Source organism: Rhamphochromis longiceps, linkage group LG14, assembly GCF_057381845.1.
Source record: "Rhamphochromis longiceps isolate RC_006_pf linkage group LG14, R_longiceps_female_GT1.1, whole genome shotgun sequence".
Lineage (NCBI taxonomy): Eukaryota > Metazoa > Chordata > Actinopteri > Cichliformes > Cichlidae > Rhamphochromis > Rhamphochromis longiceps.
The window spans coordinates 32,504,236-32,526,725 of record NC_140570.1 but is presented as its reverse complement, the minus strand read 5'-3'; the positions used below and the strand labels follow the sequence as shown (position 1 = coordinate 32,526,725).

The following is a 22,490-nucleotide window of genomic DNA, read 5'->3' as shown; positions in this document are numbered from 1 at the left end:
TGATTTAAGGGCAAATTTACGTAAAACAGACAGTAGCATCATTCTACATCTATTGTTTATTCTTGTGCAATTAAAAATGTCTTCTTTCTCTTCCTTTTTGCAACCCTGCTTTTCCAAAAACTCCCTATTGCCATGTCATCAGCCAGGCAGCACATCACAGCACTTCAGTTGCTGATTAATCCAAAAAAGCTAACTGTGTGATCTGTGTCACAGTGACATTGCGTGGGCCATAATGCTCTCTCTCTCTCTCTCTCTCTCTCTCTCTCTCTCTCTCTCTCTCTCTCTCTCTCTCACACACAGCTGGAACACCAGCTAAGCTCCAAGGTTTGATGAACCTTTTAGTTTTTAGACAAATGCTTGAATCTGAGACGCCCATCTGTGCTGGAATGACAGAAAAGTCAATGCTTCTAGCTCGGCATGGCTTTTAAAGATTTTACTGCCATTTGGTCCAGCCTGATTCCTCATAGGTTTAAAGCATTTTTTTCATTGATACATGTATTTTGTAACCTGTGTCTTTTTGTGCTTTACCCTAACAAATGTTGACTACAGATCAATGTCCATGATGGATTCTGATAAATGAACTCACAACAACAGTGGGAAAACTACAAGAAGAGACTAAAACAAATTACTCAGCCAGGTCTCCACTGAGAGGAAAAACCAAGAGAGACACATCCTCCCTGCAGTCCTCTGGAGGGTAACAGAATGAAACAAGGGGCTACACTCTTCCCCTATGGTAATTAACACTTCACTGCAAGCCGAAGCGGGTGACTAACAGTTTTTTGTAAATCACAGCACCTAAAACTGGAGACAGAATGTCCACAGCAGCTTCACTGATTCAAGGCAACAAGTAAACTCACAATTTATCAGACCTACTAAAAATCACATGGAAGAGTAGCTATGTGTTTCAAATAATTAAATAACAGTATGTAAAGCAAAATGTATGATGATGATCATCAAATGGCGGTAACACTTATAAGATACTGATACACCAGTCTGACTTTCTGTCCACAGAATTATTTCTGTGAGCTGTTTTTGGCCTGAAAGGATCAGCTCCATCCTCCACTGGACTAAAAGTCTCCTGGAGATTTTATTGCCAGCTTGTGCATTCATCTAGTTTTCCAGAAATATTTAATTGCAACATAAAGACAAAGTCAGAACAGCTAGAAATGAGTTTATGGTGGGTTTCTATTGATTAAATATTAATTTTATGGTTAAAATGAATGATAAATGAATACATATTGGAAGAGAAACATAATTAGTATAGAGACGACATGTACTTTCCTGTGAAAACATGAAAATATTAACTCTAGATAAAAGCCTCGGAAGAGGACTCGCTTTACTTCAGTGAAAGTACATTTTTTGCTGTTGGACATTGATTGCACGTATCTGCAGAGACTAACTACTGATCAGCGGGGGGTGTACATGCAAAGTGAGCTACTTTTGATTGGAAGGTAATGGCACAGGTCACGTGGTGGAGGGCAGTCTTCTTCCAAATAATCGTGGTCTGACTTGGAATCACTGCAATCAGACAGGTTGACAAAGGTTTGTCAATAATTGCTAACTAATTTTGCATGTTGCAATAGATCTAAGTCAGTCTGAAGATGACTGCGACTTGTCTTTGCAATCGGGGACTCAGCTGGTTGCCAGATGACTGCATTCTGGTTACATTCTTACATAAAAAGCAGGGTGCCAAGCACCTAGACAGTTAAATCTGTCCTGGCTGTATTTGTGGGGAAATATTTGAATTTCTGCTTCAGTTCTACGAGGCTCTGTCTGGACTCTGAATGTAAGTACTTCATGTGAATTTCTTTGTATACAGATGGCAGCAGATTTTCACTTTTAATCGATTTATCACAGTTAATCACCTTATGACCACAAACTGACGGCATGAAATTTCCAATTTGACAGAACTGAGTTGTAAACTGATAGCAAAACTCCATCTTATTGGCACTTCACTGACACACAAAGATGCTTTGAGAATTGCAGTTTGCTGATAACTGTTGCACATCTGGTCCCTGTCTTCTAAGAAACCATTTCAAAGGCAGCGAAGTTGCAAATTCATTGCACATAATGACATTAATATTGGTCATGCCACAACCATTGTTTTCCTAATGTGACTATAAGATAGTAGTGCAAAAATTCCATCATATTTTTGAGACACAAAAGTGACTTCATGTTATCTGTCTGACTGACAGAACAAAAGTCAAACAAAAGCTATAACTCTTTCGATAAGGGACAATCATCTCAAGCATTACTCATTTAGCAAAATTCTTACTTAATTATTATATATTTTAAATAGTTAAATAGATAATATATTTCTCCTAATATCATTTGATTTGAAATTTCTTCAGTTCATTAGACGCTTCTGTGCTTCTGAGTACCCGGACTGTGTGTTTTTAAATTATTACTAAAACATTATTTTCTTAGAAGTAAAGCATCCTTCACCACTTGTAATTCATTACAGTCAACAAAAAATGACACAGGCCTGTCTTTCCAGCATCTTTCTGTTATAGAGATTTATAATCTGGGGTCAGAACACCCACCAGGGCTCAGGAGATGATTAACAGGATAGTAAACAAGAAAAAAAATCTAAGGGTTAATTTTTTACTCTAAACTTTTTACTTTTTGTTTATATTTAACTAATATAACACTCTTTAATGCTACATTTTTAGTTTCACATTATTATCTTATAGCCATAAGATAAACAGAATGTCAACTAATCACTACAGGACACAAAGAGCAGTAACCCTCTTCCCACTCACCAGCGGTTCAGCCATGATTATTCGGATCTTGCGCTCAGACATGGTGGTGAAGTTGGCAAACAGGCTCTTGAGGACGTACTCGCCTGGCTTGCTCTCTGGGTCAATGGTGATGGGCATCATGGCAGGGGGACCCTTCTCTCCCTGAGGACAGCAGAGTGGAGGGATGGGAGGTTTACTGTATCCGTTCCCCACGGGCGAGGCTGCGGAGGAGAAACAAAAACCACAAGATGGGAAACAGTTTCATTAAGTAAAACATTGCCAAATCGAGCACAATGAGTGGGACAGGATCAGCCACTAGAGAAAAAGAGTTCACCGAACAGGGTATTGCTGAGAAGTTTCCAAACATGGACAAAAAGTTCCCAACATGTTGAGCATTCCTCAGTAAGACTGTCCAAAGGGCACCGTCTTGCCCTGAGTCTGCTGTTTCTTTCCTCCTGCTACAGTGAGCAGAGCACATATGGAAATAAAACACCATGGCCTGCAGCTGGTGTTTTGGTTTTGTACTAAAGTCGTCACTGTCCTTTGAGGGAAACAAAAACCTTGTGCGTGTGATCATCCTTCACTCAGTGTTATGATATGGCCCACCTTTAATAACGAATGGCTTGCCTCGGGCCACTTAAACCCATGAAAAAACCCACGAGTTAATAATTTAACCTCTGTGTTGAACTCTTGTGCCTCCAGACACAAACCTGCTACATACAGTAAAGACATGCATACAAACATCTTATTAGAAGCGTGACATTTTCCTTCAGCGATAACTCTGCAATTTCTAACCAGGCCTCAGCCTCACAAACTGCCTGGGTTTGGTGTATAATAGTCAAAGGACAGAACAGAGCTAGTGCCTTACAGTGAGAACCATATTTTCGTAAACATGTGCATGCGCATGTAATAAATACGTCTGGACAGAAATCAGCAATAGTAAAGGTCAACCCAAACTGTTCATCTGTCAAAATCACAAATCACATTTTTCCTTTTTAGTTTTATTTTCACTCACTTTGTGCTGCATATTTATCCAAAGCGACACAGTCATATGGAGAGATTTCCCTGAGAGGCCAGTGCTGCTTGACAAATATTTCTTTAAATGACCTCACCAAACCATAAAAACCTGAAAAATGTTTTAATTGAGAGTACTCATATATTTTTAATGTACAATTGAAGGCTTTAACCTTTTCTTTTGCTGGAGATGTAGAATTATTACGTCTACTATTTGGCTGCATGTAAGTCTTGAAATTTAATATATTAGTCTAGTAAGGTTGTGACAAGATAAAAGACAATTAACAATATAATTTAAGGATTTCATTTGTTGTATGCCACATGAGAGAGCCAAAACAGGAAGGTTTAAGACGTTCATACAAAGTTTGATAGGTTCATCAGCGACTACAAATTGTGCTGTTACTGCTTTACTAAAAGCTATTACCTCTTTACAACTAACTTTAAATAAATTGCCAAAAACTGAATCGCAGCTTAGATTTTACACATCTGTACAAGCTGCATGCAACATAATGAGAGGAGATGAGCAAACACACAATGAGCATTTTATGAGGCACCACAAATTATGCAACACTGACAAATTGCATAAGAGAAGTTGGAGAAGCTGGTACAAGTACACAAGTTTTCTTCTCCAGGTCTTTTCAGGACATGGAGCATTCGGCAATCTCTCAAGGAATGCCCAGCATGTGTAACAACCTTTTATGGCTTTCAGAACATGCTTCCCTCATTCGTGGCGATCCACGCAGCACCTACCCAGACCCTTGATGAAGCTAATGACGCTGGCCTTGCTCCAGCACACAGCTGTCCCGTCCATAGTGGGAAAGGAGGATATGGTATCCAGGGTTGTCCTGATTTAAGACAAACGCTCGCTAGTAAAATCCACCAACTTCCATGTCTTGTGTGTCAGCTGGCTCTGTCCTTCTGGTTATAGTTTCCATGGTGCACAGAGCCAACAGCGGGTGTGTTTTAAAAAGTGGGAGTAGTGTTTGGTACGGGAGACCACACAATCTCTAGATCTCGCTCTCTCTCTTTCTCTCTGACAGCGGCTTCTGCTATGGCTTCCTCCAGCCTTGTGACCACCCGGTGCCTTCCAACAGTGAAGGTCAGGCGGGAATTTTTAGCTGAGGCACAGGACAGCGATGAGGTCCAGCATGCTATGGTGGCATAGACTGGTGACTATATTTATCCAGGAGTAAACACTATACTGACAGAGCACTCCCCCCACCCCCTATCGGTGATGCAAAACCACGAGGTACAGACAACCAGAGTGTAAACACCATTCTTGACCACAGTGACTGTTTCACTGCACTTCCCTTAAAGTCTGACAACTTCTTAAAGAAGAACTAAAGTCATTAAGGCAAAGATTTTAGGCAACGTTCCAGCAACAGACACTCTGTGATTTAACACCCCAGATTTATAAAGCAATATCTACATTTTCCCTTGACAAAATATTAAACCAGAGACGAGTTGTAAATAGGAACCAGTGTGCATATCAAGCCTGTGTCTGTTGCTCTGGCACTGTACGAAGTCTGAGACATGACATGTGACCCTGCAAACAAGGAGCTCAGGCACAGCGTGCATTACATCATCGCCATGCTGGAAACACCCTGGGCATGGTGGTACTCCCTGGAGGACAATGCAAACAGGCTGACAAGTGTCTCTCTTGCACACACACACACACACACACACACACACACACACACACACACACACACACACACACACACACACACACACACACACACACACACACACACACACACACACACAAAACATGCAGTCCACAGAGACATCCCTACTGAGTAAACAATGTCTTTAAGCGGCAGTTTGTGAACAGAGTGGCTGGATATTTAGATACCACTGACCTCTTAAACTGGACCAAAAATTCCAGTGTCAATATAGACCTCTGGGAAACTTTGTTCAACTTCTCTAAAGCTGACATTGCATTTTAAGAGATAGCAGTAAGAAAAGGAAGTTTCCAAATGTACACACTATACTATTCTTCCAGGCTGGGAAAAAAGGGACAACATCCTTAGTTACTCGACTAAAAGGAAGTGTTTATAATACTGTAACAAATTGCTGCATAGAGTAGGCCATAAAGTGACAGAGCATTTCATTTACAACCCAAATTGTTAAAATATTCCACAGACACCTCCACAAAATGTGACATTTCTCCAATAAATAATTAAAACCTCTCTGGACTTGAAGAAACAGAAAGACAACATTATTATGCTAATATTTTCACTAGTTCACAGCTTTAGTCTTTCAAAAAGTGAGAGTGAGAGAGTGATTACGAACCTCTGTGAAAAGCAGTTTAAAATGATGGTTGCAAATTATTGACCATCGGCCCTGTTTGAGCCAGCTGACATCATGCAGGAAACTACTGCCTGCTGTGAGAGAGCATTTCAGGCCAATTATATAAGCCCTGGTCAAAAACCCCACATCTGTCTGTTTAAAGTGCACATAGAACAATTTTAGCTCCTATTAAAATACTACTTTCAGCTTCTCAAAAATAGAGCTCTTGTTGTACTGTATACTGCTACACAAAGCTAAACATTAAAGAAGAATGAATAAAGAACTTAATTCAAAATGTGAGAAGAAACTGAATAGTAGCTTTTAAAAATGTCAGAAAATAAATTGTAACTAAACATGTTTGGACCGCACCGCTCTACCCAGATCCCCACAGCTCATCTCCTGCTCTGATTGGCTGATGGAGGACTGGCCTTCAGTCACATTGAACAACAAACCTGATGCAGCTGCTCCACAATGGCAGTTCTGTCCTGCTGTTTGTTACTGTTTTATTAGTGCTGGACAAACTAACTTATCAAACCGGGTATCCAAAAATGTTTGTGATTATTAACCCTGTGCTCACACACAGACACACACACATGCTACACCAATTTGGAAGCTATTATTTTCTATATTAAACTAAAATAGATAAATAAATAAATAAATAAATATATATAAATACATATAGTTCATCAAGTCACATATTAGCAGGCACTGTGTCTCACATCTCATGAAGGAAAAAAGAACTTTTATTAGCAACACTATATCTGTTGCCATCTTGTGATACATTACATAACAGCTTGTGAGAATGGAAGCAGAGAGATGAGATTAGGGAAGAGCACAAATTTAATGAAAATGTTAAATGCTGATACAGTACAATGACTGCCTGTGCCTTTATCACTTTAGCAAAGTGACCCAGTGTGGGGATTATGCAACATCATCAGGAGATGGCTCAATGTTTAGTGTGTGGAAAGGGGCAGCTTGTTCGATGGTTTCTCTTTGCATTCAGATTAAGCTCCTAATGCAGTCTGCTTGAGACATGCAACTAGCTTGTAAACATTTAGCACTTTAGGTATTAATCAATTTAGTGTGGCGATATACAGATATAGCACACATGAATAAACTGCTAAGAAGCTAGGTTTAATGCCTGCGTTCGGCTTTTTCATTAGTTTTGCATCCATTCTGTAGGCCACCTCTCACACCTCACATAAAACAGAATAGCACCATGATCTGAAGCATGAAGGCATTTCATCTCACTCTGATGGTTTCACTAGAAGGCAATGAAGCTGTGAGCTTTGGACAGAAGATGCAACCAAGCTGAACCTCCAGTAATCCTATTACTGTGTCCTTGCACTTAATAAGAGCTATTCTGGCTCTGTTTATAAGTGAAATATGGCCACAATTTAAATATAATCAGATGCAGAATCACCATCCGCAAAACTTGTAACATAAGCTATTGTATAATGACTTAGCTAGTCATCCTTGAGGAACTTATGTATCTGGCTGTTGCTAAGAGACAACTAAAAAGCTGTTTTAACTGTGGTGTGCTGTTACTACAAGTACATTAAATTTGCAGCTTCTGGCATACAGAACTATCACATTTCGCTGATCTTAATTTGCACCAAGAAGCAGCATAGAGCTATAAAGTCAGGTTACTAACAGTCATTCAGCTCTGCCAGGTGAACACTACAATAACAACAAACTGGTACTCACTTCCACTCCATGACTTCAGCAAAGACTTGATGCTGATTTCAAAGAAGCCCGAGTCCTGCTGGCTTGTCATGGCTGTAGCTTCCTACCCCCTTTTCTACTTGTGGTTTCCCTCCAGTAGCAGCAACAGCAGCAGTTAGGTTGGGACCAGCAGGTATTGCCTGCTGTCACCTCTCTGTGACGCACACAATGCTGTGCTGACAAGACCCTGAGAAAACACACTAGCACTGCTATACCCCTCCTCTTGTGTCCTGTCCTTGGCTATCAGCCCTCTCTCTCCCTCCCTCTACTCTTTCTCTCTCCCTCTCTAAAGCTGTGGCAGGCAGTGGGCGGCAGTGCAAGCTCCCTTTAAATAACTGCGTGGAGGCTGAGAGTGCAGGAAGCAATCCTCTTAGGGGAGAGCAGTTAATAATAACTACTGTTTGTCTGCGTGCAAGGCCTGATAATGATGAGAGAACTGGGCATGTGCGTCTTTCAGGATGACTGAGAGAATCTGTCAGGTCACGACCACTGACAGAGGAGATGAGAAATCAGGAAGTATGACACATTACATCTGGCTGAGCGAAAAGAAAATGACTCTAACTGTTCTAACTGTAAGTGATCAGCCAGCCAATAAAATCAACTGAATGTAGAAAATAAATATGGGAAGAGGGGCCGACTCTCCCAAAAAAGAATTGTCAGCCGCATAGTGTAAAACTTCTCTTTTGCAGATAATGCAAAAATGAATACATTGGAATGTGTCCAATGTTCACACAGTCCAGTGTTGCATCTCACAGATTCTTTCAGCACTATTGCAACTATATTTAAAATCATGCAATGGACTAATGTTTACTGTTAACAGCATTACTGAAAATATATTAAATTAATTTTAATTTATATATAATTTTTTTATACATCAGAGCTGAAAACAGTGGAGCAAAGGAATTTTTCCCCCAATATCAAGACAATTAATATACAAAAAGAAAGAGCATTATAAAAAAAAATTGCAATTTTTTGATTTTTTTTTGTATAGATGTCTACAAATCATTTTACCAAAGTAAAACTATAATACAATGCTCCTTTTTTTCATCCAATATTTACATTATTCTGGCATGTGGAAAGCACAAGCAAGTTGCCTGACCATATGGACTATAAAGACATCCTCCAATCTACCCCCTCTCACTCCCGCTCAGTGCTCTCAGGATAATCCTATCAGAATTCTGCCTATCCATCAAGCGGCAGCCACTTGCACTTGATTACGTAATACACTCTGTGATGGAGAAGCCACCACTGGCCGTGGCAATGTTTGGTAAACACACATTTCAGAGGCTCAGGTGTCCTGGATATACCCAACCCAGTAGTTGGGTATACTGAATACACCAAGCAGGACATTCCTGCTTGGTGTACTGAAGCGTTCCACACATTGTGTTACTCTACAATCAATCCCTCCCGCAGCAGTTTTATGTCATGACATAAATAAACAAGTGAGTGAAAAGATGCTGTTGACTTCATTTATGAGGGTTGTTAAATCTCCTTACACACTTGTTTATAGTTACAAAAGAGTCATAAAGCAATAATCTATGGTATCTATATTACAAGGGGAAGGGTTTTTCTGACTTCTTTTATTTACAGTTGGTCTTTTTTAAGACAGTAATGTCAAAACATTAAATATCAAATGTTTAAACTAAACTGAAGTTTACAAGCTTTTAGATAAGTTCATCTAAATAATTTGTTAATAGGTAAATACTCACATGTTGCTTGTATCATGGCCCTCTCAGCAAACATCTCCTCAATTCAATTCAACAAGTAACTATTTAAGCCGAGCACTATTTTTAACAGGAGAATTCATTATGTTCTCTAATCAGACTTGACTATACATGGTCAATTCCTGCCAATTCTGATTTTTAAAAAGCATAATTTCTTAAGAAGAGTTTTTAAAACATATTTAGCTGGTCAGCTTGACTGGAATCTTTGAAATGCAAAGACGTATTCAATTCCATCATTTTTTAGCAAGGCTGCGGAACACTGAGAAGTCAAAGTAAAGGAAGAATGATGGAGAAAGAAAGAAACGAAAGAAAGGAAACGTGGGAAATACCAACCACTTTCAGGCCTGTGTTACACATTTCGGGGTTACCTTAAAACCTTTTAGGGTCCTACAGTAGTTTAAATATATATATATATCAATACAAAAAACACTGTTTATTCAATGAAGTGCATTTGTGTCAGCAAGTAGTTGATGCAGATTTATCAGCTGCAAGTTAATGAAGTGGATCACCTCTTTCACCAGTTTCCACAAGTGCTCTATTGAATTGAGATTTGGTGACTGTGGAGGACAGTGAACTCGTTGTTATCAAGAAATTAGTTGGACATGATTTGAGCTTTATGATGTGGCACATTATCCTGCTGGAAGATGGGCACACTGTGGACATAAAGGAATGGCCACGATCAACAACAGCACTCAGGTAGACTGTGGTGTCTAAGCAGTGATCAGTGTGCTGAGAAAACTACTGTTACTGTTGTTTTCCTATCAGTTTGAAGCGGTCTGGTCATTCTCCTCCAACTTCTGACATCAACAAGATAATCTCACCCAGACAACTGCCGCACCCTGGATATTTTCACTTTTTTGAATCACTCTCCGAAACCCTAGAGTTGGCTGTACTGGAAAATCCCAGTAGTTCATCTGTTTCTGAAACACTCTGAAAACATGTCACAGTCACAGTTCTTCCCTGTCCTGATGCTCAGTTTGATACTCTTAACCATATCTACATGCGTAATTGCTACAACGTGATTCATTAGATATCTGAATTAACAAAAATTGGAAAAAATATGTTATGTTATGTTATGTTATGTTATGTTATTGCATTGCATTGCATTGCATTGCATCAGCCAAACATGTTTATCATGAAAAGACCTTGTGTTACTTTGAAGAAACTTTCTTTACCCTGTTTGTGGCATAACAATGTGTCTGGATAACTAGGGGCAACTGATGCCAAACGTAGATATAAAGCAGTGGCAGTTTGCTGGCACACTGGCTAGAATCAGCGAGACTTCTCAAGAAGGAAAGCTGCCTGAGAATAATCTTGTAAATGCCAGTTATAGTTTTATCATTTTCAGTGGCAACTTCTCCACAAATCATGTTCACTAACAAAACACCCAAACAGAGGATGAATAAATAAGAAAAGTATTGCTGGTTATAAAAAACCCCCAATGTAAGCATCTTTCCTTCTTTAGGCTTTAAGTGGGCACAGCCTTTAACACATTAAGCACTTATTATAGGCATTATCAAGCTCTGATGAAGGTGAGGAATGTGAAATATGTCTGTCTAGTTCAGCCATTTTTATGGTTATCAACTTCAAACCCTTTACTGCCTCCCACACTCGCTCAGTGCACCCGGTGCCCCTAGCTTCTTCATCTTCTTTTGTCTCTCTCAAACATTCTTTAATGTCCCATTTATTTGAAGTCATCTTGTTTCTCTGTTGATTAATTTACTTAAGAAATAAGATCCATAAAAACTGAAAAGGTCAGCTAATTCATCATCCTACATAATATAAAAAATTATGTGATGTACACGCTCTAAGTCCATTACAAACAAGTCACTGGATTCCTGTGTAACTATGAGAAATACAACGAGGAGGTGAGGAATTTCACAAAGTGGGGGCATGAGTGGCTGAAACACTGGTATTGGTTGCTCACCAGATATTTCCAAAACCACATTTTACACAGATTACTGAGGAAATCACTACAACTTGACTGTGTCAAAGCAGCACCTACTTTCAAGAATAGTTGGCCTCTTCCTATGACGCATCTTTTTAAACTTCCCCCTGAAGTCCTTGGGTGGGAATGGATCCAAAGGTAAGCTGGCAATGCGCCCCAGAGCAATCTCATCCAGTCCCTCAGAGCAATCTGTCTCACTTTTGGCCATTTCTCTCACGACACTCTCTCCTAAAGACATGTTGGATGGCAGGAAGCCCAACACTACTTCTTTCATTCTTCTAAAAGAGTCATTTGAAGGAATGCCAGGTTTTCCACTCTTTTTGTAGAACAATTTTTAATTTCTTCTCCTCCCTTTCCCTCGTTAGTAACGTAGTTCTTCGTCCTTGCTGGACACTAATTTTCTGCCGCGCAGAGATGCTTCAAGTGCTGTCGGCTTCAGTCTACTAATGTGTTTCAACTACAGTACTTGTCAGGGCAGTTCAGCAACTTACAGTAACATTCATGAATTGGGCAGGTGTTGAATTACTTAGACAGCTCCTCCTTCATTCAGCAAAAAAGGCAGGAGGCTGAGAAGAGAGGGGCAAAGTTATAACTAAAGAGGGCGGGAGGGGATAGAGAGGCTGCTCTGACAGCCACAGCATCCCTGCCTACTGTATGCCCATGAGGCAGCGCTGAATAAATATCCTGTATTTGTCTAAACAGGCATCTCTTGCCCCTGGAAGCAATAATTAGATAGAAACTAATTCCTTAAATGATCGTGAATCCCTACGAGAATGCTGAAAAGTGTGCGTTAAATGTTGTGTGACAACTTCTTTGTTTGTTCTGTGTTTGACAAACAAATAGATCTTCCAGTTGCTTCACAGAACAGGTTCCGTTAGTTCAGTACATGATCGGTGACTCTGCGTTAGGCCATTCTTATACTCTAGTTAGTCTTCTTCAAGGACTGAAGTGAACACTAACTGGACACACCTATCACATGAACCAGTTTTTCCTAGTCTGACCTACATCCGTAACACAAACACCCTGTGTATGTACGTGACATAAAGGCGTTTTCTGTTTTAGGAAGAAACAGCAGAACAACTAGCCTATACTTTATGTACCTCTTGTATGCATTTCCAGTGAACAAAGAAATGTGTTGACAATTAAAAAGCCAACCATCACACTCAGACATAACTATCTTCATGGTCTGCTGACATGTAGAGTTGGACTCTGTCAAAGAGCAAAGAGAATCACTGAACAACAGGGAGCCCCTGGCAACATGCCTTTCCCCAAAGTAATAAGTCCAGCAGTAATGTCACCTGTCAAAGAAAATATTATCCTAAAGAAAACACTATGAAATACTTCATAGTGCAAGTACATTCATCGGGATTCCCAGAATTTGAGTCTGGTTTTCATGCACGTTTGAGCCTGACCTACTTAAAAACACAGTCATGTTGTCAGAGTAAATAATAAGCAGAACGAAGTCCTATCATCACAACATCTGAAAACACGCTTCCTGTTTTGGACTCATACCACCAAAAGCAAGAACAAAAATATCACACCTAAATATCTTTGCACCGTAACACTAAAAGTAAAAGACCCCTTTAGTCTGATTTCTAATGAGCATGTGCGGTTTTTGTGCAGTTGTGCAAATATTTCAAGTTAGGGTTTGATTAATATTTTCAGGTCAAGTATTTCAAGCATTCTCAACAATAAAAATATTTACAGCAATACACAAACGTTCCAAGCTTCTGAGACAAAAGCTGCCGTATTGTACTGTGGCGCTACTGAAAATGAATGTAGGAGGGAAATATGTTATAGTGATAGAGCACCCTCTAGTGTCAAGTAATACCACCTTTCTCCAGTCAGTCATTGTTTGAAAATGTGACTTTTAGCACCACATGCATTTCTTTATCCACATATGACAAAAATAGATCTCCTTGCTGAGTCACTGTATGACCTTAGTTCAAGTAACATCTACAATTATGACTTGATTATGACACTTTGATAATGCAATAGGAGCGGGAAGTACATGCAAGTGTAACTTTGTTTTCACATTAAACAATAATTGTTTATTTAGTTTATTGACCAATAAAACTGCAGACTCTCAATCTAGAGAACTGCCCTGCAATATTCAGATACGTTTATGTGTCCTTTAGCCAATACAACAGCAAAAGTAGATCTGTAGAGTTTATGTGTGTAAACTTTTAGATGCTACATCATTTATTTAAACTGTGAGATGGACATTGACTAGATATTTATGTTTAATGCTTTAACTTTACTAAACCAGTGTATTACTTGTTTATACTTTATTATTATAATGGGCATTATTATAGTGACTTAAAAGTCCATTATTAGTTCTAAACTACCTCATATTATAATAAAAACAGCAACAAAACGTCACCAATTCAGTGTTGCATCAAAAAGACACCAGAAATATGACACTAACATTGAGGAATATGAGAATCTTCCAGAACATCAAGCTCTGATCGACTTTCTCATAATTTTAATTTTCATTCATCAACCATAACTGAGCTAATGTCTAGTCTGAGCATGTAATCCAAAATAAAAATGTTCAAATATACTGAGCTTGCCTGTTGCCCAAAGTCAGCTGGAACAGGCTCAACCCCTTCCCAAGTGACTCTGTGGTAAAAAGAAAAAAGAAAAAAAAGAGAGAGACAGAGATAAGAAAACAGACGATTGGACGGATGTACTGAATTTGTTCCATGTACACCAAAGTTGAGGAGGAGTAGCCAAACTGGGAAAATAGGCCGGTGTCGGCATGGCCGCTGAAACCAACACCCTCTGGTGGAGCTACAAGGCTGTTTCCATGGTGAGACACATTTAGATTTGAACAGGCACAGCAGAACACGATGAATAATTGATAGATATCAAGACCTAATGTTAGCACAAACCTGCTGAAGGTTAATTCCAGATATGCTCATGGACTCTTGAATAGGACACATGCAACAAGTAGCAAGACACAATGTGGGAATGAAAGCTGGATACAAATGGCTGCGATGTTACATATGATAAGTTATTAGTGTCTATGAAAATGCAACAAAGAGCATTTCTCTTTAAGTGTTTACTGTCAGCAAAGAAGCAGCATTAATCTACATTTCAGAGGGCTGTTTAAAAATTTACAAACTTCCTGAATGTTAAATGGAGAGACTTTGCATAATGACAATTTAGAGCCACATGGTATCGAGGCTGTCAGATTTTTACAGCTGCTAAAACCTTTTATTACTTTGACATGCCAGCCGTTTCCACATTTTACATAAACAGCTAAGGTTAAAAACAAAAAGCAAGCATCCACAGAAAGTAATTATTCAATGGGCCACCTATTCTTTACACTGCTTTGGATCTGGGATGGGTCAGCACACAAAAGGACTATTCAAGGGCTACAAACAAGTCGACAAACAGCACCTGTTCCCTGCTCTGCATGCCTATTATCGGCCTGACGAGGGAGGGTTTCTTACTGAACACATGCAGCCACTGTGTCCCCTGAAAAAGGAGAGCAGATCCAGTTACAGTGAGGTGATTATGTTCTTATACATTGTGCATCAACAGTGCAGGTTTGCCTCTCGTATTGATAGCTTCTAATGGATGCTGGAGACAATACCAGCACAGCGCACGCTGCAGACTGACTTAAAAGCATGTGTTCATTATTGATTCAGTCTTTTGTGCCATGTGGATTGCCTCGGGGTTTATCTAAGTAACTCATAAGCATTGTACACATCAAAAAAGGGGAAAATATGTTAAGATTCATTGTTAAGGCCTTCATTATATTCATTGCCCTACAGGCAAACACAGACTCTCTCATGAGGAAGGGTTGGAAATCTTTACAAGTATTCTTCTTCTCTGCTGAAGATGAGGTTTAAATAACAACTCTGATTCTGGCAAATCTGTATGACTACTGTATGTTACAACATTCTCGTTTTATAATGCTATTGATATCAACAGTATATCACTTAAAGGCTGCAGGATTCGAGCTTCCCTAAAATAACAATAATGCCACTTGACAATAAGTTCAAGTCAATCATATTTATTCATCTCTTTTTGTTCAAACAATTTTGTTCTGTTTATTTCACAGAAAAAACCCTAAAGAGCTCAAATAACAAACAGCTAATTTAGATGCAGTTTGAATCTCTCCACAAAAATACAAACTCACAGTTGCATTCCTGTGATGAAAGATCAGATATCCAAAATCCAATGTTGTTACACAATGTATGCAAGCTATGGCACGCCTTAATTTCATTGTATTGTTTTGTAACCCTATTGCGACTTTATTTTAATGGGAAGGAAGACATAGTCCTATTAACAGTGCACTTGGTGATCTGAATTATGTAACTGACAAAAGCTTATATGGCACATTATATTACTACTCTGTTAGATGTCTAAACTTAGCTTTTAGGAGTTTCTTCCTCGAGGTTTAATATGTAGTTTCAATGCACTGATGAGCTGTTAATAAACAGATGGCCACTTACTTATGTTGGAAACGCACACATCAAAAGTTAATTACTAGAACAAAGTGTCAGAAATGAGGAAAAAATCCTCTGTGGTCACGAGTGTTAACTCTGTCCTGGCATTGAATGGCATTTTTTTTTTTTTTTTTAACTTTTTGAACACAAATGTGTAGAAAAAACAAGCTCCACAAAAAAGTCTCACAGCCTGTCGGTTTCTTCTGGACGCTGACAGTGTTGGCAACTCAGCCACCTTGGCATCCCCAAGGCAACACTTCTGTTTTTTTTGGTTTTTTTTTTTTTTTTTTTTTTGGAAATCTGCTAAGCTTGAGCAACATGTAGCGAGTCTATATACAAATATAGAATTTCACGTTTTTCTCTCTTAAGTACTCAAGTGCTCAGTACTTTGACCTTGTAGAAAAGAAGACTGCTGGAAATCTGAAAACTCACTTGGATTATAGGTACAGCATGACATGCAAAATCACAAAAAACCTTCAACGGGGAATTTCCCCCCTTGTGACGTGATTAGATCTGGGCTAAAAGACACCCTCTGATTCACTACAGTTTTGTGTTTAAAGATTAACCTCTCTGTAACTTTCGTTTTCTTCCCGCATTGGTCATGCAAACGGACTTTGGAACTATTTGACACGATTAACCAAAAATCCGTTTCCTTTAAACAGATGCGAAAAAATATTTGGGTGAAAAACTTATAAAGTCTACTTTCAATAAATCCATCTCAATTTTAATTAGCTTCGACTTGACAGCTACTCCAGCTATCAGCAGCTTACATCGAGAGAGTTTCAAGTCATATATTCCTGTAGTCTCTGAAATACCAGAGAGATAAATAAGCGGGTTATACTATCTTCTAATTTAAAAAGAAAAACAAACACAAGAAAAAACAAAAACCAAGACTGGAGTAAAATATGAACTCCTGAAACTTCAATCAGAAGACTACTCAATATTTTAAAAGCTGATAAATACCTTTGACTGTAACAGAAATCAGTTGTTTCGCTTACTCCATCTCCTCTCGGGAAGTTGGTCCAAGTTTTTGCCCCGAAATCCCCCCAGGAGCTCCACTTGTTAAGATGCACTTGCTCTCACTATCACCTTCTCCCTCCATCAGCTCGGACAGAGACTCCGCCCCCGGCAGCCACCATGCTCATGTCCTCCTGAATAATGAAAAACACTCCTCAGTCTGCAAGATGAACCTGACTCTGGGCCAGTGTATGCGTTTTTAAATAGCCCAGCACAAAATAGTACAGGTTATTACAATACACTGAGTTAAAACATTACACATTTCATTATGGAGTTCAACTATGGACTGTCTTTCAAATGGACACAGAGAGTGTCATGATGCATAATAAAGGGATTATAAGGAAAAGCACAATGACATTATCTCAACAAGATCTACCATGAAAGCTAAAAAAAGAGACAACATTGTACACACTGTGGAATAGCTATAACACTGCACAGATTACAACAGTAGACCTAATGTGCGAATAAACAGTGTGCACTCAAATTGTCACCAGCAGACATGAGTGACCTCTTGTTTCATAGACTTGTCTACAAATTCAACTCCACACAGTCCCCCTCCCCGCCTAAACAAACGAGTTTTATGGAATCAATAGAAGCAACGTGAGACTTGTGGTATTAGTTTCATAAGAATCCAGCAGGTGGCGTCAAAGTACACAGAGTAACAAACATTTGGAAAAGACACAAAAAGTCAAGTGCACAAGGGGATTAGTTTCAGACTTAGCCAAAGATATGTGCACATATCAGAGTTTGACAGGACTTGATGTTTTCTTTTGGTTTATAAACAGTACAGATTAACCTACATTTAAAAAAATAATAATTTATTTTTTAATACGACCCTACTTATAGATTCGAAAGGAATTAAAATCATCACGGATGGATAGAGTTCAGTGGCTGGCCGTCAACCTCTCAGACGTCACTGTTTTAGCACTCAGGGTGAGCATGTTCCTGATTCGGCTTGATAGCCTGCCCAAGAGCTCTGTGCAAAGGAGAATAACAAAATTGCTTTGTCAACTGTATGCACACACCAGGGCTTGTCATGATGACAGCAGGACTTTATGGTGCGCGTGAGCTGTAGAGGAGCAGGTGTGCTACAAGACCGGACAGAAGAAATCATTAAAAAAAAAATAAAAAGAAGTTGTGATTTCAAATAAACAATCTCATCCATGATTGCAGAGACAGCAGTGTTGTTGTGATTAAACCAGCTTGAGTTTGACTCGTATGGATGCAGCACAGATGCAGTGCAATCAAATTTATGATTATGCTTTGGAAGACGTTTCCTGTGTGTTCTCTCTTTTTTCTTATGAAGTGAGCCAGGTTTTCAAGGGTGCAACATCTTGGCTGAGGTGATAATTCTGTTAAGCTACAAAACAATGAAATAACACATCAGTGCCACAGCACAAAAGAAAGACAAAATTCAAAGCAGTTGCATAACTCAGCAGCACAGCTCCGACCTGATCCAAGTGCTCCTTTTCTGGTTTCTTCGAGGAATAGAGAAATGCGGGATAAAGGAGGATGTGGATGACTGTCACACTGCAAGGCTTTGATGCACATGCAGGTAGTTTGGAGCTCAGATGAAAGTGTGCCAACCAATTAGAAAGACATTCCACAAACCAGTTGCGAAAGCCGTGACCCACACAGACATGCATATAATCACATTAGCGGCATCTTTAAAGTAAGTCATGCTTCACTTTGCACTTGAGGGTTGTCGGTTCAGTATCCTCTTGACATTTTTCAGGCATATTCTGCTGATATGGCTGCAGCAACTCTACACTGGGAGATTTCTTGCTATAATATGAACGCTTTCTGTTTGGAACTTGCCTCACAGCTGAAAGCCTTTGGCAGAATGACCCTTGATTCATGCCTTGGCTCTTTTAATGGAGAATACAGGTCTGCTTTTCAAGCCTTTGAGTTACAGCACAACTGGTTTGTCCCCTACAGAGAGGTGCTGCAGAGGGAGAAGGCACTGAAGCACCAGGTCAGGAGTGTGGATCAAAACTCTAGTGCGGTGCAGGAATGCTTTGAGTGTGTGGTTTGGGTTGTGCCGCACAATTCTACAAACAGTATTGATGGTGCCACCGACGAGCTGCCTCAGCGTCAGTGAGCTCTGCTAAGTGTTTGAACAAGGACACAAAACTTTGTTTTCTTGCTGCAGACCTGCCACGGCTGTATATTGTTAGACGAGCGACGCTGTCAGTTCGTCTCCATTTTAAGAATTCAGCCAGCAGCAGCACAAAGCCTAGTCTCATAATTTGAATTACCAGAGTGAGGAAGAAAAGGTTTAATTAATGCTGTTCAGCTAATTGGAGTTGACTGTGGTATTTGTAACTCCTACCAAAGAGATGCTTGGCATTATTAGTGGTTTCTTTGAGAGAAGCTTGAAAACAGCAGGTGATGTTGTTGCTGGAGAGAAGAGAAATATGCATAGACGTATAAAAAGAATGATCCAGAAGCCTACTTGGAAAGGCTTGAGATTTATGTATGGATTTAATTTGACAAACAGCTGGGCGATGCAACTAATAGCTTTCAGGCAGATGGAAAACATAGGAGAGCCTATGCAATTTGCATACAGGTTCGGGAGAGCTTTAAAGATGCCGCCTTATGTTTTACACCATCATCTTCAGGGTTAAATACTAAAGGAAGTCTTTCAATCAGTGTCTTTTGAACCCCATCCAAAGTCTCACTTGGCAAGCTGACAGCTCCTAAAGGCGGCAACTGTTGACAGCCAGGAGTCATGTATCATCAGTAAACTGAACCTTCCACTCACGTTTAGAAAGCAAGGCTCTGATTGTGAAATGCCAAAGAAGACCAAAGGGAAAGAAAAGATCAAATCATTATAAAGCTGTTTGATCCAGACTGCTAAAGCAGGTGTATGTTTCCATTAGTACCTTGTTTCATTCTTTTTTAAAGCCACTCTGTCACCTTCATTGCTGATTTCAAAGCTACTATAATAAAAGACATATTTAGTGCAAATGCACAGAAAGTATTTCAACATAAGTAAGCGTTATCAGTGCAAAAAATAATATGGAGATAATACATTCTGTAAATGAAAATCCAAGGTGCAACTTAACCCAAGACCTTAAGTAGCATTTCACCCACTTATTAATCAAAGAAAAAAATTCTCCCTCAGCAAAGGGCCCTGGAATTTACACAGGAAGAACCAAAGCGGAAAAAGGGATGATATTCAATTAAAACACAATATATTCTGCTGTTCAAATAAAGAGTTACAAATGCCTTAAGTTTAAATCAGGAGCTGGCAGGTTCAGCCACAGCAATGCTTTCTTTTTATGCACAGCTAGCCACTTGGCACACTGTGCACGGCATGCTGCAGCACCAATACTCTGCACAGCTAAGGGGACTTTAATGGGTTTTTCTTTCCACTTTGGGTTTAGCAACAAAACTTACCACCACTTGCTGGTCAGGACACTATTGGAGCCATACCCGTCTCATTTGGGTGCATTTTAGATGATCAGCTTTTAACAAGAAACTTAACAAGAAATGTAAGTAATACCTTCAGCTGATTTCACAGCAGCATTTTTAGCATTATTACTAATAACAGGAATTGTCCAAGTCTAATCTCATAGTAATGAATACATTACTTTCATATCTGTAAGCGTACAAGCTTTTATACATACTTTTTTCTTATTGGTGACTACTTTGAAAGTAGTTCATGAAGTGCATTTGGCAGGGCTGCCAATTGTTAATGTAATATCATTTGAATGAGTGATTACAAACATTGTAAAAAATAATTAAGCCCTGTTCATTCTGGTCGTGTGCATCAGTTTTCCTCAAAAATGATGAACTCTTGCTGCTTCGCTCCTATTGGGGTCTTTTCATTAGGCTACTTCAGATAAATGTAATGACCAGTTCTGGCTTCATTACAATACAGTACAATCTGTGATTACTGCATGATCTCTTTTTGTTGTTGCTGTGATGGCTCTGGGATTCCGATTGACTGTGCAAGGCAGGAAGCAAGATTCAATTATACTTAATTAATATGACTTTATGGAGAGAATAGATGAGGATGTGGAAGCTAGAGAGCAACTGGAACATCTGCGAATAGGATGGACAGCATCAGTCTTACTGTTAGAGCTCTATAGGAAAGCAGAGGTGAGGCGTGCATCATTTTCCTGCAACTGATGCTCCAATTCATCATGCCCTTTCTGTCTGGTTTCAATCTGTCCTCTACCTGCTAATCTCCCCCTGGAGGATAGCAAGCCTGGGCACAAAAGCACACAGAAAGGCTGCTTGTTAATCTTTCATTTGATCAAAAACCTGCTCTTCTGAAAATGTAGCACACCACAAGAGAGCACGGCTTCAAGTTATGAGGCTGCTGTAATATATAGCATTCAAAATGGCAAGATCTTATCAAATCAATTTTGGGATTAGCTTATTCTTGGGCATCATATAGCTTACAATAAATGAAATTGAAGATTCAAACCGGTTATCAAATCTGCCTGGATGCACGAATGTATACACCTTTCAAATCCAATAAACATCAGAGTCAGAGAATGCTAAATGTTTTCTTAAACGACATTAACAGTCATGCAGTGTTATAGCGATGCTACTGATAACATTTAAACCCTGATCTTACTTGTCACCAGATTGATTGACAGGCTACAGAAAGCACATAAACATCTGTCTCAGCAGGTAAGCGCTTTGCTGCCAGTGAGCTGTCTGCATGTAAACCATGGAATTTGTCCTCTGGATGTCTCCTAATTTGATTAGTATGTACGGATCTAAAGGATGAAGAAGAGTGATATCAAATAATGTCTGCAGGAATTTTTGCATCACCCACTTGTGTTTCACACCAATTTGCCTCACATAACGGGATTGTTCAGAGCCTCTATCGGTGACTATACATCTCTGAGAGATGCCAAGTTGAATGCAGACTAAAACTATTACGAGAGACTTTAATCCACCCGGGGCACATTTATAAGGAAGCTAATACAGACAAATGACATCATACGATACACAATATAACTTTAATTCTCTTACAGTGTTTATAATGCTGCTATTACTCATGAACTTGACTTGAAATTCAATTTAATAAACCAATTAAAAGTAACTTAGTCTATATATATTACAGTTCTGCCATACTTCTTATATTGAAATATGATCTCCCATTAACACAATCAAAAGCATTGCTAATTATATCTGTGATGTTTAACTTATTTATTTATGCTGCTGATGTTTTTCTTTTCAAGTGTGGCAGTATAAACAGTGAACAGACCACAAAGCTATTCGATCCACAGCTGGGCACAGTACAATAAAAATCCATTACAACTTTGGCAAAGCAATCATGTCCGGGTGAAGAGGTTAACATAAGCAATAGGGACATGCTTACTTGCATCTGAACTTTGTTTTGCTTTCACTGTTTTGTGAGTATCACCACAGCATTCAATCAAGAAAAGTTTAAGATTTTCAGGTTTGGGTCTGTCAGTTGATCAGCAGCCACCTACTGGAGAGCCTGACACGAACTTTGCTACAGAGACTGATGGTACTAATAAATTCAACTAATCTTACTGATTCTATGACTCTAACTTTGTCACCACAATGAGGTTATAACATT

At 39.2% G+C, this 22,490-nt stretch overlaps 1 protein-coding gene across 5 annotated transcripts in view; it reads right to left on the bottom strand.

Annotated features, from left to right (window-relative positions):
- frya (furry homolog a (Drosophila)) overlaps positions 1–16,987 on the bottom strand; it is a 46,826-nt gene extending 29,839 nt beyond the window's left edge. For 2 of the 5 annotated variants that reach the window (XM_085429235.1, XM_085429239.1), the window contains exons 1-2: positions 11,502–11,901; positions 2,763–2,962 (exon numbers count right to left, since the gene is read on the bottom strand). In XM_085429235.1, the coding sequence (XP_085285361.1) occupies positions 2,763–2,962; positions 11,502–11,718 (417 nt within the window). In that variant the 5' untranslated portion in view covers positions 11,719–11,901. Of the gene's footprint in view, positions 1–2,762; positions 2,963–4,505; positions 4,857–7,754; positions 8,022–11,501; positions 11,902–16,867 lie in introns of those variants that run through there. The other 3 variants (XM_085429238.1, XM_085429236.1, XM_085429237.1) reach the window with 3 other exon arrangements.
- Between the last annotated feature and the right edge of the window lie 5,503 nt (positions 16,988–22,490).